General features: G+C 46.0%; 1 protein-coding gene across 1 annotated transcript in view; it reads left to right on the forward strand.

The window, feature by feature from the left end:
• The window catches only part of LOC8035262, a 73396-nt gene that overhangs the window by 51767 nt on the left and 3876 nt on the right, over positions 1-17753 (forward strand). Inside the window, exons 3-8 of the mRNA XM_040212927.1 lie at positions 8336-8555; positions 10784-11002; positions 14846-14908; positions 15004-15095; positions 16028-16101; positions 16952-17189. Coding sequence (XP_040068861.1) covers positions 8336-8555; positions 10784-11002; positions 14846-14908; positions 15004-15095; positions 16028-16101; positions 16952-17189 — 906 coding nt within the window. The remainder of the gene's footprint in view (positions 1-8335; positions 8556-10783; positions 11003-14845; positions 14909-15003; positions 15096-16027; positions 16102-16951; positions 17190-17753) is intronic.

A 17753-nucleotide genomic window follows, 5' to 3' on the forward strand; every position in this document is an offset into this window, starting at 1 on the left:
ACCTCAAATATGCGAGGGCCAATTCGGGCACAGTGTAGGCATGCCCGAATGGGGCTGCCCATGAAATACCCCGGTGGGTCACACCTCGGCTACGCAAGGGCATGCCCAATTTCGGCTGCACGTGCAATACCGCCGTGGGTCTGATTTCCGCTATGCGGGGGCGCAGAGTTAGCGAAGATAGTGGCAAAGCGTGGGCACGCACGAGTTGCGCTGCCCATGTAAGACCCTCGACGGTTCCACCTCGGCCTTGCGGGGGCCAATTTGCGATTATGTGGGCTCAACGGCGGTAAAGCGTTGGCAAGCCCGACTTAGGCTGCCTATGTAAGACCCCCGAGGATCCATTTCAACTCTACGAGGGCCAAAAGCGATATGAGGGCTCCACGGCGGCGAAGCGTGGGCGTGCCGGAGTTGGGCTACCCATGTAAAACCCTCCTCGGCTCTGGAGGGTCCAAGTTTACAAAGATATGGGCTCTACGGTGGCAAAGCGTGGGCGTGCCAACTGGGGTTTTCCATGTAAAGCCCTGGTGGAACCCACCTCGGCTTTACGGGGACCAAATGCAATGGTGTGAGCTCCACGGCTGCTAAGCGTGGGCGTGCCCGAGTTGGGCTGCCCATCCAAAACCCCCCTGGGTCCAACTTGGGCTCTCCGGGGGCCAAGCTAGCAATGGTGTGGGCCCCACGGTGGCAAAGCGTTGGCATGGTCAACGTGGGCTGCCCATTTAAAACCCCCGTTGGTCCCACCTCGGCTCTGCGGGTGTCAAGTTTGCAATGGTGTGGGTTCTACGGTGGCAAATCCTGGGCATGCCCAACTAAGGTGGCCCACGTAAAACACCCGTGGATCCTACCTCGGCTCTGCAAGGGCCTGGTTAGCAATGGTGTGGGCTCCACGGTGGCAAAGCTCGGGCATGCCCAACTTGGGCTGCCCATGTAAAACCCCCGTTGGTCCAACCTCGGCTCTGCGGTGGTCAAGTTAGCAATGGTGTGGGCTCTACGGCGGCAAAGCGTGGGCATGCCCAAATCCTCCTTAAGGGCAGCGCTCTAAGTTCGCATTACAGATATTTTTAAACGCCTTTAATGTTTGTTTCATTTTGTACACCTCAAATGCCCAATTTTTTATGGCCTTGCTCATAACGTTTTATTGATTTATCAAAATGCTAATGTTTCCAGTAGGGCCATGGGAAAACTGATGCATGCTCAATTTGGTATGCACCGCAATACCCCACACCGTAAAAAAATTATAAAATGACCCCGAACGAAATGAGGTTTCCGGGGTGACCCCACGTGGGCTGCCCTTGTAGGCCCGCTGTGGGTCCTCTGTGGGAAGCCTATGTGGGCTGTCCAAGTAAGCCCGCTGTGGGTCCCCTGAGAGACGCCCATGCAGGCTGCCTTATAAGGCCCGCTGTGGGTCCCCTAAGAGAAGCCCACATTGGCTGCCCAGTAGGCCCCTTGTAGGTCTCACGGGGGAAGCCAAGGTGGGTACCCCATCGGCCCCCCTTTTGAAGCCCACTTTGTGCTACTGGGGACACTCCGGCGTGATTTTTGTTAACACGCACTCCGGTACACAGTGGGACGATAAACCCACAAAGTGCTTGATTCAAGTAAGGATGCCCCAGTCAGTACGTGCGCGATATGTTGTGGCATTTATTGTGTTAGATCTTGTTTATTGGAAAATGAGAACTCGCCTTATTTATCTCAAGGTAGCCTTCGAAAGCGCTAATCGTGTTTATTTTATTTTAATAATGTAACTTTAAAACAATAAAGCTGCCCTTAATTGCAAGTTTCCCAATTATATGGCCTACACATTAAATCACGGTGCATATGGTCTCTAGATTCAAATGCCTTACGACCGCTTTGACTGAACAAACCCGTCCGTTATCATAACTGTTTTATTCCTCGTAGATTCCGATGAGTCACCCGAAAGACGTTCTCAAAGAAGCAAGATAGGCATTGACATAAACATCGCAGAATCTCCAGCACCAAACACGTCTTCTGGTATTTTCTGTAAGGCATCTTTAAGAAGTTCTTATGATATGATTATTTATGTCCTTTATGTTTATCTATCAATGTTTGGCAGACGATACAACTGTATCGAGGGACGCCAAGAGTGAACAAGTTTTGAAACGTCAAGTTGCTGACAATATTGTATCCCAAGAGTTGTTCTATATTTTGTGCAAGCCACCGGTGCGAACTCGGTGCTATCAAAGATTCTGTTCTGGCGCAAGTCGACAAAAACTTTTCCAGAGTTACACTCTCCCATATTTTCTATCATGTTATGAAACGCGCATCTTTGAGACAAAGAACATTTCTATGTAGTGCTGCGCATCAGTTACACTTTGAAATCAAAATCAACCGTCGTTTCGTAGCTTATTGAGCTCAGTGGCGATGCCACTTATCAATAGGCTTCGATAATTCAACAGATTTTCTTTTTCTCTTTCTTCATGTCGCTGTAAAGTAATGGACGTGAAAGCATTCAAGAAGGAGATCCATGCTGCACTGAAGATCCAGCGATGGTTCCGTTCTAAATTCTATTCCAAGACTGAGAGCCCTTCTGAGTCGACGGACGTCAATCAACGCCATGACGCGGACCGTTCTGAAGTAACCCATCCGTCTGAATACATCAGCTTCGGCAATCGGGGCCTTAGCGATGACGTCTTCTACACACCACTCAATCACCAAGCTCCGTGCCAGGAACGCGTCGGACCGAATCCAGGATACGGAGACGGCGGAAAAAATCTTCGGGGCTTCACCGACGTCCTGCACCCAGGTTAGGTCAGGCGGTATTATTTGCGACTCCAGCGAAAACGACGGCACCTAACGGCTAGAACAGAAAACTGGCGGTAGGTTCGCTCGCTAGCCTTCTCGCGTGAATCAGATATTCACAGCACCTGACTGTCTAAATAGGAAGCCGTGAATCTAGGTTTAAAACATCGTGGGAAAAATTGCCAGTAGTTGATGACAGGCTAAGAATGAAGTAGAAACACCGCCGTTAGCGTGATTTTTTTTTTCTACTTTTGATAACACGACCCGCACTGCTGCGAAAGCACGTAGTTTAGCCTTGAGTCTCAAACGGATGCGCTCTCGTTTGATTGAGTTGGAGCACTATTGAAGCTAAACGCTAGCCTTGCCAACGTAGCTCAAAGTAAATGACGCCAAGCGTAGGTATATGTCTGTATATTGCTCCTCCAAAGCACAGTTGTCTGAGAAATATTCTAGAATATATAATACATATTTGCACCTCTTCGCTCAAGTGGCCTAATTGAAGGCCAGTATGTGAAATACGCAAAAATCGCGATTTTCGGAGGCCCATCGGAGTCCCACAGTACCGACGTAGGATCGTTATGTGATCGCCAGATGGTACTAGTAGTTAGCGGTTTGAACTAGAGTCCGTATATATAGTTACTTTAGTTACGCGTTCGTGCGTCCCAGCTTACAGTGTCCGTGAGAGTAAATGCACTTTTGCAACGTTCATGCACTTGGAAGTGGCGCAAGAAATCGGTGTTCGATAAAAGTTCATAAATAAAGCTATCAAAAATATTCTTAAACAAATATCATTTCGTAGAACTAAAAAAAAAAACAGTGTGGTATGTCATAAACTTATACGCTCTACAATTAACTGATTTTATTAGGAACGTACCGAATTTTGATATTAAGATATTAAGAACCGTGTTGTATTGTGTAGAAACTTTTTGTTCTAACTCAAGGGCGAAAAAGTTAGTCGTTATACGTTATAAGTGCCGAACGCTCAACCTATATAACAATGTTTTTTTTTTTTTTGTTCGTTTCTTGCTGACAAATTTGAAAACTTACTTGAAACCTTTTTTTTTTTTTTTCAAAAATGCAGCCGCTTTTGCAATTTTTGAGCGCACGGCATTGTAATAATATTCTTTCGATCGAAAATTAACATCCATATTTACCTCCATAGTTAATGAGCTTTGACACGGAACTGTAACGGCAAAAAGCAACGAAAGCACAATACAGTGAAAATAGTCACAGCCCATTGTTCCTGAGTGCACAGATTACATTTTGAGACGAGTATATCAGTGAGATAGACAAAAAGTCGCCCTTTTTCTGTACTAGCGTGGCAAAGGCAGTTCTATTATAGAATGTGATGTTTTAGCGTATAGAAACTGTGTACACATGCAGACACTTGAAGGCACGAAGCGGCCCTGTGGCGTGCATGCAAGGCAAGCGCGTGAGCGCCCCGTGGATATCTTACTTGGGGGTGCCATTTTCTGCAGTTGCAGTGCTAATGCGACTATCACAGAGCCTGTGTGAGTGTTCGAGGCAGTAGGCAGAGCATGCGGAAAACAGAACAATTGAGCCCGTAAGTGTGTCGTCACTGCACCGTACAAACCGTTGCTAAAGGCGTTGCCATGGACCAATACGTGGGACTAGATTTCGCTTCGAGAGAACCACCATTCAAAAAATCGGACGTAGAAATTAGACGTCTAAAAATAATAGATATGGGAAGCCTAGATTTCACTTTTACCACGACAGTAGTTTGCTGAGAATCGCCTGTTTCTTAAATATTTGCGAGGGCAACTTCCGGCCCTCGAGAAGTTTTGAGATGCCTGCTGCAGACGACGAACGCGTGCGGAATGACCGAAGGATATGCCGCCTGCAACAGTTTGAATCGCTTGCATAAATATACGATTTTGATTTTGTATTGATTGGAAACATGGAAGGGGGTTGGAGAAAAACTCATCAGTTTTATAAAAACGAATTACACTGGCGTACGATACGGGACATACTCTCTGGTGAAAATCATTACAGATGTGGAGATGTGCTAAAAATACAACGAAAGAAATATCTGACTAGAAAATGATATCAAAGCAGCGTCAGGTACTCTCGATCTTGCACTTGGTGTGCATTGTAATAAAAGAGAAATTATTGTGACTTAATTTAACGTGATCGGTTCGAGACCCCAAACTTCGTTTTTCAGGCTCGTAATGTGGATATGTTTCGTTCGTGCTTGTAACCATAAAACTGAGCAACACTCCCGCTGATACTTCCGTTTAAACCCGAAATAGCGAAGGAGCTGGGTAAAAAATTGGCAACGAGCTTTATCTTCAAGGTCCTATGATGCATGTAATGCAGTGCTTAGAAAGTAATTCCTTTATTTGCTAAAAAGGCTATATAGAGTGTAGTATAAATCACATCACGTCGTGTCACGGGACATCAATTATCCGCTAAATTTAGCGGGGAAACTACATTGGTGTATAGTTCACGTGACGTTAAGTTACGTGACATCAGTTTCCCCAGCCAAATTTAGCGGGAAACTAATTAGTGTACAGGTCACGGGACGTCAGGTCCCGTGACCTGTACACTTCAAGTCCCGTGACATAAATTTTCCAGCAAGATGTAGCAAGGAAATTAAATTGCTGTATAGGTCATGTGACGTCTATTTTTCCGCTAAATTTAGCAGTGAAACTTAATTTGCCTGTAGGTCCCGGGACGTCAGGTCACGTGACATAAAATTCATCGCTTAATTTAACGGAGAAACTGAACTCGTGTATAGGTCACGTGACACCAATTTCCCAGCTACATTTAGCGGGAAATGCACAGACGAACGGACGGACAAAACTTTGGGATTATGGGTAGCGTTAAAAAGCCTTTCATACATTAGAACATCATGGAAGTTATAAATCTGTTACGGAGACTTGGCATGATCACACAAATGTGCACTGAAGCAACTTCCGTGCCATCAGAACTCCTTGAAACGTGTGCTGGCTTGCACTTCTTGATGAACTTCAAGTCGCCGTCATGCGGGATTCGGCTTTGCAGCGTTTTCACACTTTTCAAATATTTCGGAAGCCTCCAAGGGTAGCCGTTCTCGCGCACCTTGAGCGTCATTTCAGAACTGTTCACGGGCACCTTTCGCTTCCAAAATCCCAAATGAAGCTGACCCAGAGACTAGAAGTTTTGTCGAGGGAAGCTAAATACGTTCTTGAAAAACTAACTAGAGGTAAATTCTAGCGTATTTTGTGTCCTGTAAATTTGAATATCAGAATCATTTGACCCGAACGTATCAACGGACGCGAGAAAAACCAAAAAACCAACCGCTGGGTGTGACGTCATACCCGGAGGAATCAACGGCCTTGCGCTTGCCGCTTGTGCGGGTAAGCGTGCTGTGTTTTTGACAGCTCGGGTAAGACTTACGGAAGGTTCGGAAATGTCGAGATTTCTGTATAATATGTCACAATTCTTTCCTCTTTTTTTATTCCCCGAACGTGCCAGAAATGGGGGGCTTCAGCGCAATTTTTAATATGCTGTTGAGGCAATTTGGCGCATCAATCTGAAGTATAATTTTGATATTTATGTTCCCAGGGACCAAATGGAGACGATTTAATTGTATTTTACAAATACAAAACCACTTCAGTTTTTTTTTTTTTTTTTTTTAACTTAGGTTAGTTGCCGTAATCCCTCAGAACTAACCATGGAACCCGCAAAGCCATCGTGTCGTCTACTAGTAAGGCAACATCGGTTATGAAACATTATTACGTGCTTTTATGGCTAATTTATGACACTGAGATGATAGAAAAGTGTTCATGATTAGATACAGAGAAAACACAATCTTTACAAAAACATACCTTTATCGGGAAAATTCTAACCTCACGTCGAGCTCCTATTCATTTGTCCATAACATTGGCCCTAGCAACGATTTGTTTGAAGCATAACGCTATATTGTGACATCATCACCTACAGGTTCTATTGGAACGCGACAGTGACAAACAGGGCCCTGGCACCAGCGCGCGACAAAAGTCAACCAAACACTCGGAACGACCTCAACCCGTTGCGGCAAAAGTTTTTTTTTTTTTTTTCTTTTTGGCTTTGTCTTGCGCTCTATCTCTGGGGAAGACCGGAGCGCGCTCGTTTCGCGGAGTTCCCCTCGACGGACATAACACGGAGGTACCGAGAAAGAGGTACGGATGGCACTGGTGTACAATCAGTGAGGAGGTGAGCGCCGCCTCAGTGTTCGGCTGGCAGTCGGAGTGTCGATTTCTGTTGCTGGCACCTAACCGGATATAAGGATAAGGATAAAGTTCATTTTCAATCAAAAACCGGTAAACAATTCAGGCCGCTTAGGCGTAGAACGCTTGTATGCGGGAAATGGCAGTAATTATATTTATCTTGTAGACATAAATATAATTCACAATTAAATTAATCACAAACACATACGGCACTTAACATCCTATATGATTAGGATAAAAAAAGGAGAGAAAAGTACAAAAATAGTACAAGCAGCTACGAGAGTTCACGTGCTATTAACAAAATTGCCAGCCATATAACTCATTCTGTGTGAAACATAAAATGATCAATGTATGCCAGGCACGTAGCCAGGATTTTGTTTCGGTGTGGGGGGGGGGGGGGGGGGGGGGGGGGCACCCATGACAAAATGCTGTATGAGGGAGTGGTGGGAGAGGAAGTCCCAGCAAAATGGAGGATTTTTTTTTGGGGGGGGGGGGAGCCGGGCCCCATGCCCCCCCCCCCTCCCCCTGGCTTCGTGCGTGATGTATGCTTACACTCTGAAAAATCAGGAGTATCTACTTTCTCACAAAGCACGTGGAGAGCCGATCACTGCAATTTACTGAGGGAGCTAGGTAAACAAAGAGGCTGGATATATTGTTGCGGATGGAAAAGGGTCGACGGCTGTGAACCTGCAAATAAAGGTTTAATTGGCTAACTTATGCCAGAAACAAAAGAAAGAACGGGCGTTCATAAAGCAGCAGGAAGCGACGAAAGTGGCGACATCGAGCGTCAACGTGTCGGCGCGACAGCTGGATAGTGCGATGGTGCGATAATGAACCGTCGTCGGGAGAGTGAGTCGGCAAGGTCACGCTGGGCTCCTTATCTGCTGCACTCGATATCTCGAACATTCGTCCTAGAATGTTGGAGCGTCGGACACTCGTGAAACTGACTCGGCAAGGACCTCTTGACCTCCTTATCTACTCTCGGTATCAAAAGCATTCGGCCTAAAATGTTCGAGCGTCCAATATTTGGGGTAGAGTAAACGCGGCCATGCACGCGGCACTAACTTTCAACCCCAAAAAAACTGTCTGCGCGTTGACACTGATCCTAAAATCTTACCATGTGACACTACACAGATTGGTTTCTTAGATCTAAAACTATTTTCAACCTCGTCACTCGCCCTGCTTTCTCCGTCGATAGCATTGTTTTGCTCCCTTGAGTGCTTTGCGGGAATGTAGACGCAGTGATGTTTTAGAGTGTTATATAAAAATTGACCTTTCTACGGATCTCCGGAACAAAGTGGTGCTTACTTATGACTCTATTTCACGAGTAATGTTTAGAAGAACGCTATTCTTTGGTGTTGCAGTTGCGTCGGAACTGAACAGGAGCTCATCGTCAGACCAGAGTGCCTACGCACAACTGCCCAAGTTGGCACCGCCACAGGACGCCCTGGAAAGCCTCGTCGAGGACGCGCTGCAATCCGGCAGGCTTCAACCGGGTTCCTCGTCCAAGACGCTTTTCGGAGAGTTGCTGGGCATGTGCAGGCACCAAGCACCCGTCACATTTAGGGTTATGCTCAACGAACTGTGAGTGACTGCAAGCACGGTTTTGCATATGCAACATTCCAACCAAGGAGGTTATAATGGGCAGGATGTGGCGTCCGTGTCCTCCACATATGAAGCGAGGTATAACGGAAGTAGGTGCAGCGCAAGTTCGTTTTTCTCTTGTGTAAGAGTTGCAGTGACGTTAGGACGCGCCCAGCTCTGGTTGAATCTAATTGGAAAGATAATGGGTAGACTTCAATGCTATAGCTGCCTTGAGGTCTACCCACTATCCATTCAATCGGAGACAATCAGAGGCCGGCATTTTGACGTTACCGCAGCCCCTACCAAGAAGCAGACGAACTTGAGCTCCGCATGGGATTGGCCACAGTGTCCCCCCACTCTCTCAGCATTGTCCTACTGTTGTCTTTTTCTTCGATTTTAAAGCTTCTTAATTTTTCCGCACCACAGACTCCGATGTTATATTATAATTAATAATCACCAGCTCACCTGCACACTCACCGTTATTTAGGCATTTAAGTTAACAGGCGCCACCATGTAGATATGGGGCAACATGGCTGTTTTCCCTATATTTACATGGCGGTGCCCACTGAATCGTGTAACAGGTGAGATTTGGAGCCGAACTCTTGTCTGGCCAGTAGAAAGTCGGCGTGTGGCGGACACTCTAGACACCGCGCCTGGAGCGTGGCCTGGGGCGAGTCGTCATAGCGCGGCTTTAGAAAGCGAGCATATCAGGCGCCGTAGACGCGAACGCTGAAGATGGTTCCGGGATGAGAAAGCTGTAGAATCCCTGCTTCCAGCACGCTCTCGTTGCCTTACGTCGTGATGAGGTTGCGCGTGCGTATGTAGACTTTTTTTGTGCGCTGATCGTATTGAAAGTTAGCCGTGACAGCGAGCTGTCGAAGCAGAACACGGGCACGGTGCAGATGTAAACTAAGCCTAACGTGGCCGACGAAGAGACGAGCAGACGATAAGACTATAGCGTCGGTGCGCAAGGCAGTCTGAGATTGATTTCCTTTTCCGGCGTCGCCAAGCATGACGTCATGCCGGGTTCTGGGGTATGTAAACGTCCTTGATTTCAACGTTCACAAATTCACAGCACAGCGTGTGATCTTCAGAGCCCAGCTCGCGCGCGTTCGTCACTTTGAAAAACTGCCAAACCACGCACCATACGTACGAACGCTGAAAAGGGCCACGGCCAGAAGCTCGTCATTGGAACGGTTTATCAGCAATGTGCGCGACCAAAAGCGTCGCTGCGGTAGGCTTCCCGCGACTGACCGAACGACGGGCGGAACACCGTCAAACTCTAAAGTCCGACGGTGTTGTTTGAAGAACGCGATGGCTCCTATAGCTTCCTAAATCGTGTTTCATATACACACTACGAAACTTGTCGTAGCAACCGATGACACGTAGCCAGAATCACAACTTGTGACGTCACGGCAATGGGAATCCTAGTCGTGAAGTCACAGATGGAAACCAGAGAGTCGCGGTGTGTTTGTGGCGTGTTTCTTTCTTGCCCATAACGGTCCTGTATCATTACTCATAAAAAGCAGTCTGGGGGAGTTTCGGAATTAAGTATGACGCAAACGTTCTTCGAATATATGCATGGGGCATGCCCGTAAATAATTATGTCATCACGCCTGCAGCGAACACTTTGTCCTTTGTATACCATCCATGAGCAGCGTGACTCTCAGGGCTCATTTCGGCACTACGCCAAACAGAGCGAAAATGACGAGGAGGTGTTTCAGTTGTCCTGTTTCCAGCACCATCTTTTGTAGCTTGGATAACACTTGGGTAACAATGAGGGATTTTATCTATCCACCTTCCTTAAAAACAAATTATAAATAACACCGAACAGCCATATTTCCCGTAGTTTAACTGATCTGCAATTTATTTTTGTTTGTTTTTTGTCTTGTATAAGCTTAGCTTTTGTACGCTTAATATTTTCATGACCATCCAGTCTTCAATGACTTGGTCTATCGAGGAATTTAGCCGAAGCATTTCATATTATGGGCTCAAAACCACTCTTGGCTTAACCACCATCTTTTAAGTTTACGTCTGGGACGATCGTTTAGGCTGTCCGCATCCAGCACAACCGGGATTTGTATACCTGAAAATGTTTGATTGGACATTCTTTACAAAGAAAATATTCGTGAGCTGTTCACAACCATAGGCGAAATTCCGTCTTTTTATATCTTAATTTTGAATATCGGTTTCATCCATAAAGACCGACGAAACGAATCGGCCTCCAGATATGGCGAATCAACGGCATTAAAGCTCTACTTACTGTCTGTGTATTTATATACTCTCCAATACAGAGGAATCGACGGCTGCATAAAGCTGCGGGAGAGTTGCCACTCTGAAGTTTTCCGCATCAGTGGCATCCGGGGCACCGCAGTTCTGAAGGTCGTTCACATCGAATACATAGTCCGACACCTTCAGCATTTGGTCAGCGAGGTGAAAGTCGGTCTGTAAGTGCCGTTTAATTGTTTAACATCGTAAGATCATTAAAGTTTGCCACCTTATTTGTTTTGTTTACCCATTTAGGCTGGTACGGCCTAAAATTCCACCCATATCGAGAAGGGATTCGACACAACGCATCCTGAATTTAAACGACCCTCTAGGTAACCCCAGTTTTAGGCCGTGTTGTCTCATTGTGTTCCCTATGTGGCATACAGGGGGATAAACAAACAACATTTAACTTGAGGCCGCCCAAGTGTTAGCTTAGAGATAAGGCTTAGGCTGGTCTTGGGATTAGCAGGGTCGGCTTGACAACATTAATACACTGACTATGAGCCGACTGAAGGTAGGAAACGCAATGAAGGCTCCAATCCACGCTGTGAAGGTGGTCTGACAGCGAAGCTGTGGTATCCCCTGCACCGATTTCTCACTGCACTATAGACCCTTTTTAAGGCAAACGCCACCAGGTGGTGCTATAGACTTTGACATCCCAGAGCCGTATATTGGGAGAGTTTGGACAATGGGCGGAGCAAAAACCGCCACCAGCGCCGAAAACTGCCCCCGCAGTTAGAACGTAAACTAAAGGTACGACACAGCGTCAACCAATCAGGAGACCGCGACGTTACAATATTGCAAACGGCATTTAAAGCGTGAAATAGAAGCGTTCAATATCGGCCTCTCTACTCCATCTCACAAATGTCTTCAGTAAAGACAAAGGCACAGGCGCGTCAGCCTAGCTCAGCGAAATGCTTTTGTTTGTACGAGAACTCATGCATAGGAGGCACTTTCCGAAACCACGCGCTCGTGCCCATGGCTTTGTCTGAACTGCTGATGTTTGTGTAGATGGAGTATCGGTGACATTTTGCTCTGGGCCGGCCTGCTAGAACAGCGTCTAAGCTGACACTGGCTGAAAAAAAACAGTGCAAATGGTGGGGCGCGCGAGCGTCTCGAGGCGCGGAGTCCCGCTCGGCTCGTGCGCTGGCTTTGGTAGTGTTTTTTTTTCCCCCTTCTCAGGTGAGACGCTGTTTCTATACTTCGTTTCACCTTATGTGCGAGCAAAGGCAAAGCTGGAAGCGTGAGCACGAAAGCTCCGTGCGTTCGGGCTTCGCTCGAGCGCGCGGTCTGGGCAGAACCGCTGGTCTCGCGCTTCTAGCTTTGGCTTCGCTCTCAGATACAGTGAAACGAAGTATAGCAAGTCTGCCCTGGTTTGGAGCGCACGTTCGTTTATTCTACACTTGAATATTGGCGTGACGAAAACCTCACACGCGCAAAGTTTTCAGTCACCGAGAGCTAAACTTTTTCACTCTAGCGACGCTAAACGGCTTGAATTAGTCGTGTCACATATTTAGAACACACGATCACCACTAGGGGCAGTTTCGCGGCCCGTAGTTGGCCCCGAGATGCTCGCCTATTCAAACCAATGTATGGCCAAACTCTCAATAAACGGCTCTGCGACATCCCAGAGAACTTCCGGTTTATAAAAGAATGAACGACGAGTTGCCATAGCAACGAGGTCACCTTAACCAATACCCCTTAACTCCGCTGCTTGAAATGTAGATGAAACGTTTAACCAGCAATTCTCCAGGTGAACGCCAAAAGAACAAAAGAGTCCGAGACCTGTTAAAAGGTTTCGAGCATTCTTGTAAACCAACTTGCCTCCTCAATAATGTAATATTGTACAGCCGAAGGCCCTCGTTAAATCTCCAACTTTGTTGTCCGTGTAGCATTTATGGTCTCTATCACTGTTGGCATAAGCGAACTCAACAGGCTTGCAAAGACGCTGCGACCGGAAGTCGCTTGGGACGCAAGGGGCAGTTTGTTTGTAAACAGAAAAAGGGTCTCTACAAAATGATTAACGAAAGAAAAGTAAATGGACTGTACCAAAACTTTTTTTATATGAAAGGTTTCGTACGCTGTCGTTGCCGCAGCAGCTTATGCAGCCGCAATCTTTACCGAGAAAAACATCCGGGGGGCGCTACGTGCGTCGCATTGTTAGCGGGGCTAGTGACGTCACTCCCCACTTAGTACTCTGCCGTGGCCACGGCAGCTTATGCAACCGCAATTTTCACCGCGAAACGCATGCGGAAAGCGCCACGTTCTTATTATCTATCACGTGGGTTTGTTATTGAAACAAGTTTGAAAATCACATGGTAAGAGATAAGGCGCGCGTGGATGGCGATAAGGCGTGCGCGTGGATTTTCTGTCGACCACTTTATCTGTCGACTATTGTTCTGTCGTCGGACAGAAAAGAGCTCAACGAACAAGTCATACACAGCTTCGCTGTAAAATAAACGTCTCAGTCGAGAGAGAAACCACTGTCCACAGCTATCAGCTTTCCTTAAAAATTTATAATTTACTCGTAATGGAACCTGCGGGCATCTCTCCATGACGGGCCACATAGGCTCTAGTGTGCATATGACGATGTGTTTAGTTTATAGGGCGATTAACTGATTGCACCAGCATGGGCTTGAGAATCGTTCCCTTCTGACTAAGATAAATTCGGCAAGATATCACATATGCTTTCCGCTCTTCCGTTTGGTTGTCAAAATTCTGGCTTAGAAAGGGTTTTCATCGCTTTGATAGGCGTTTAGTGTTCTCAGGCTTACGGACGGGTGCCCATGCGGAGCGCAATTTAGTTTGCTTTTTGCACAGGGGTTGCGATGTTGTCAGAACGCCGAGCTCTTATTGGCTGATTGGAAGTCAATAGTTGATAGACCTCGAGGCATCTAGCATTGAGGTCTATACCCACTATCCTTTAAATCAAAGCCAATCAGGGCTCGGCGTCGTTCTGACGTCACCGCAAGCCCTGCGCCGCGTTACTAGATTACCTCAGTTGTGGAACTCCCGCGGAAGGGGGACCCCCCCCTCAGTCACTTCAGACCACCTCCCGTCGTTTGAAGCGTCATCTAGATTTTCGTTTCATAACTGTGTGTTCCACAAGGCACGAAGAGCTGGAACGCCATCTAGACGCTGTGCTTCGAAACGTACGTATTCCATAGAATAAACTGCAGTTACCATAGCGGCCGTCCGGCACGTCGAATGACGCGAGGTGGGCGAGTCGTGGTGAGTGAGAAGGGGAGGAGGGGGGGGGGGGGTACTATTCGTGCATGCAGCGTCTATGAACAGTTCTGTAACTGAGCTAATCTAATAACGTTGGCCCTGCGAAAGAAGCAGGCGACTTGCTCTCCGCTTAGCTCTGGCGGCACTGCCCCAGAAAGTTGCCTTCAAGCAACGGAATTTCGCCAAATTCCGCGCGGGAGAGCGGCGAATCAGCTCGCGATGCTGACTTGTCCATCTCCATTTGGTATGCGCTGGTCCGCCGAGTCTTTCTTCGTCCCCAACTAGGTTCGGTCTGAATGCCCCTCAATGTGTGACCGGGTTCTTAAATTGAGCTGGAAAACACAACCTTCGGTAGATTAAATACAGTTGTCGAGAATTCGACGAACACCATTGACTTTCGCGTGTATCGAGTTGAGCCGCCCTAAAAATAATGTCATTGCATCGCACTTCTTACGACTACTAGCAGTTCCGAGCGTGGCCTCTGGCACAGCGAAAAAACCTACGCAGCTGAGTACGCCTTCTTGTTTTCACACATGATGGTAAAGTAGGTCACGAACTAGAATAAAGTGTGCTCTTGCGTTCTGCAAAACTATGCTACATCATACATGAGTGACGGTCTTGAGTTCGTAAGAGACCGTGGAGAGTGCCGAGAAGTTTTGTATCCCTACATTACCTTCAAATACTGTTTATTCTAAAAAACAGTGTTTGAAACGTCGGTGCCTACATGGATGCGACTTTTGCTAATTTGGTAAACAAGTGCAGAACTTTCTTATGCCACCAATGCGTTGTTGTAGGTTCCTGAAGGACCTGAGAGGGAATCCCGATAACCGGACGGCGGGATTTTCCGAACTTCGCGAGTGAGTTTTTAGGCATAAACAAACTAACTTAACAAATGACGTGTTTGAAAACAACTAGAAAAGAAACGCATGACGCTGATTTGTTTCTTTTACAGTACGTACTGCATCTGGGACAAGTATCCAAGCGTCCTGGACCACGCCTGCATGGTGTATCATAGCAAGAAAAACTTCTCGCTTTTCGGAGAAGGTACACTGTGATTATAGTCCACTAACAATTTGCCAAGCAACCAATTATTTCAGTACCTAACAACAACAAAAAAAAAGCAGGGTGTGGCGGTCCTCTTGCATCTTATTATCGCTCCGCAGAACACAATAAATTGGCAGATACCTTTACCATCATATTCCGTTAATACATGATATGCAATATATGGAATGGGTGTATCACGCGACGTATATTTTCTCGCTAAATTTATCGGGGAAACTGAAATGTTGTATAGGTCACGGGATGTCATGTCGCGTGACGTCGATTTATCCCGCTATATTTAGCGGGGAAACTGGATTGGTGTCTCCGTCATTAGACGTGAATTTTTCCGCTGAATTTAGCGAGTGACTGATTCGGCGTATCGGTAACGTGACGTCAGGTCACGTGACATCAATTTTCCTGCCATATTTAGCTGAGAAACTGAATTCGTGTGTAGGTCTCGTGATACCAAGTTTCACGCTAAATTTAGCAGGGAATGCATAAACAGACGGATGGACACATTTTTGGGATTGGGGGTAGCGTTAGAAAGCAATTTCTGCTTTAATAAGCAACGCTCTGCATCGCTTATTGGGTTGTGCACCGCCTATTGTGTTGTGTGTCACTTAGTGTGTTAGGCGTCGCTTATTGTTGCGCCCCGAGTTTCTTAAGCCATCAATAACTATACTCCGCGACAACTTTTCTTGGCAGTGCAGTGGAAGGTACAGGCCCGCGTCCCCTCTCCCATCTTGAGTGTGCGCAGGCTCTCCTCCTCCCCCATTTCCGGGGAGAGGAGAGCCTGCGTACACTCAAAATGGGAGAGGGAACGCGGGCCTGTACCTTCCACTGCATTGCCAAGAAAAGTTGTCGCGAAATAGGTTTTTTTTTTTTGTTTTTTTTTCTTTTGCATACAAGGAACTGTACTTGTAATATTATTTCAGATATCAGAGATCTACACCGGCCTTATTTTGTCATGTGCATGTCTTATGCTGGGCAGCCTCTCGTCAAGGCACAGGTGAGTTAACTTTATGATCAGTTTAGTGATGGGACGTAATGTCATTATTTGCACGTGAAATAAGCACGTTTTTATTTTCGATTGCTCCGAGGAGTGCATACTTTAAAATATGTAGGAATAAAATATCTACGCTTTTACTTATTGCCGTCGGAACAAAAAAAGAAAAAACAGAATAACACGTGGCGCGTGTTTGATAATTTCCTAAGCAGTTGATGCCCTGGAACACGAAAAGAAAGAGTTTTTGTGACTGGAATCAAAAAATAAATTGAGCACGCGTACATGAAAAACTTAATCCCTCCTCACAATATGCAGATTTAAATAAATGTATTGAACTGTCTCAACGAATCTAGATATATATATAGAAAGAGTGACACCCAGCGCAGTGTTTGAGAGCCATTGAAACAAATAAAGGCACAATCGCAGCTCTATGTTTTGCCTGAGCAAAACGCACCTTATATATATGAATCCTCACAAAAACATGGATAGTCCTTAACTTCATATATATTTGATACTTTGATTTTGCTCAAAATGTAGAGGTGCGGTAAAATAATAAGAGAAAAATAATAAAAATAAACTATAGGGACGGTCATCAACTGCATCGTTGCGCTCAGTTTTAAAGTTAATTGTTAATATTGCTAATATAAAAAAGTTGTATTTATAAAAGCTACTACCTCAAGTTGAAGTATCTGCAACAAACCTTCTGCATTTAAATACCTATTTTTTAATTGTTCACTTTTGATAAAATGTGTTGTGACCAGTGCTCGGCAATGCTTATTTCCTGAGCTATATGCTTCTCCACAATCCGTAACATAAATATGAAAAATACCTGGAACACTTTTGACAATTCCAGTTCGACAATTCTCTTCAAGTTCGTTCTGTCATCGAGCAAGTGGCCATGGCACTGGCCGTGGGCGAAACCGCCGTCCAGTTTGAACACCGTGGACTCACCACCGATCACATTCTAGTGAAACCGAGCCACGACCAGCGCACCCAGTACTGCCTCATGAGCAACAGCGTCTTTATCGACATGCACGGTGTTGAGGCCAGCATTGTGGACTTCTCAATGTCCCGTATGTGTCTCACACCCGGTAAGGCCTCACCGTTTTTTTTGTTTTTTTTTAATTTTATTTTTATTTTTGCCTTACGTTATTTTTACTGTATTTTGAGAGGTTAACCTGTATATACAGCGAGGCAGACGTCATCATGTGTTTCACCACTACTCAACAAACTGCTATACAGTGTGTCTTTATTGTTAGTAAACCCAGAATTGAAAAAAATAAGAGCTTGCGATGGGGACTTTAGGCCTGGAACAAAGCTTGTGGTCATGGAGCTTACTAGAAATAGAAAAGCGAACTGGGTCAATACATAGCCGATTCACTAAAAAGCTTCGAGCAACATTGTGATTTCCATTTCGGGGGTAGTTCAAGTACTGACGCTGGAGTTCAATAGGGTTTTACCGTGGCTGTGAAATCTTGGTAAAAAGTCATAGTGGGCCCCATGGAGCAAGATATATCACCCTTGTACATGGCCTCGGACCGAAACCAATCGCATAAAACGCTCCAGGACCAGAAGAACTAATTAATAAACGAAGTCACTTTCCGAAACTACCACGGAACTCAAGGCTAAAATCAGTCAAAAAAGGTGCGACATTT

The sequence above is a fragment of the Ixodes scapularis genome, unplaced genomic scaffold (genome assembly GCF_016920785.2).
Source record: "Ixodes scapularis isolate PalLabHiFi unplaced genomic scaffold, ASM1692078v2 PGA_scaffold3__209_contigs__length_174095766, whole genome shotgun sequence".
NCBI lineage: Eukaryota > Metazoa > Arthropoda > Arachnida > Ixodida > Ixodidae > Ixodes > Ixodes scapularis.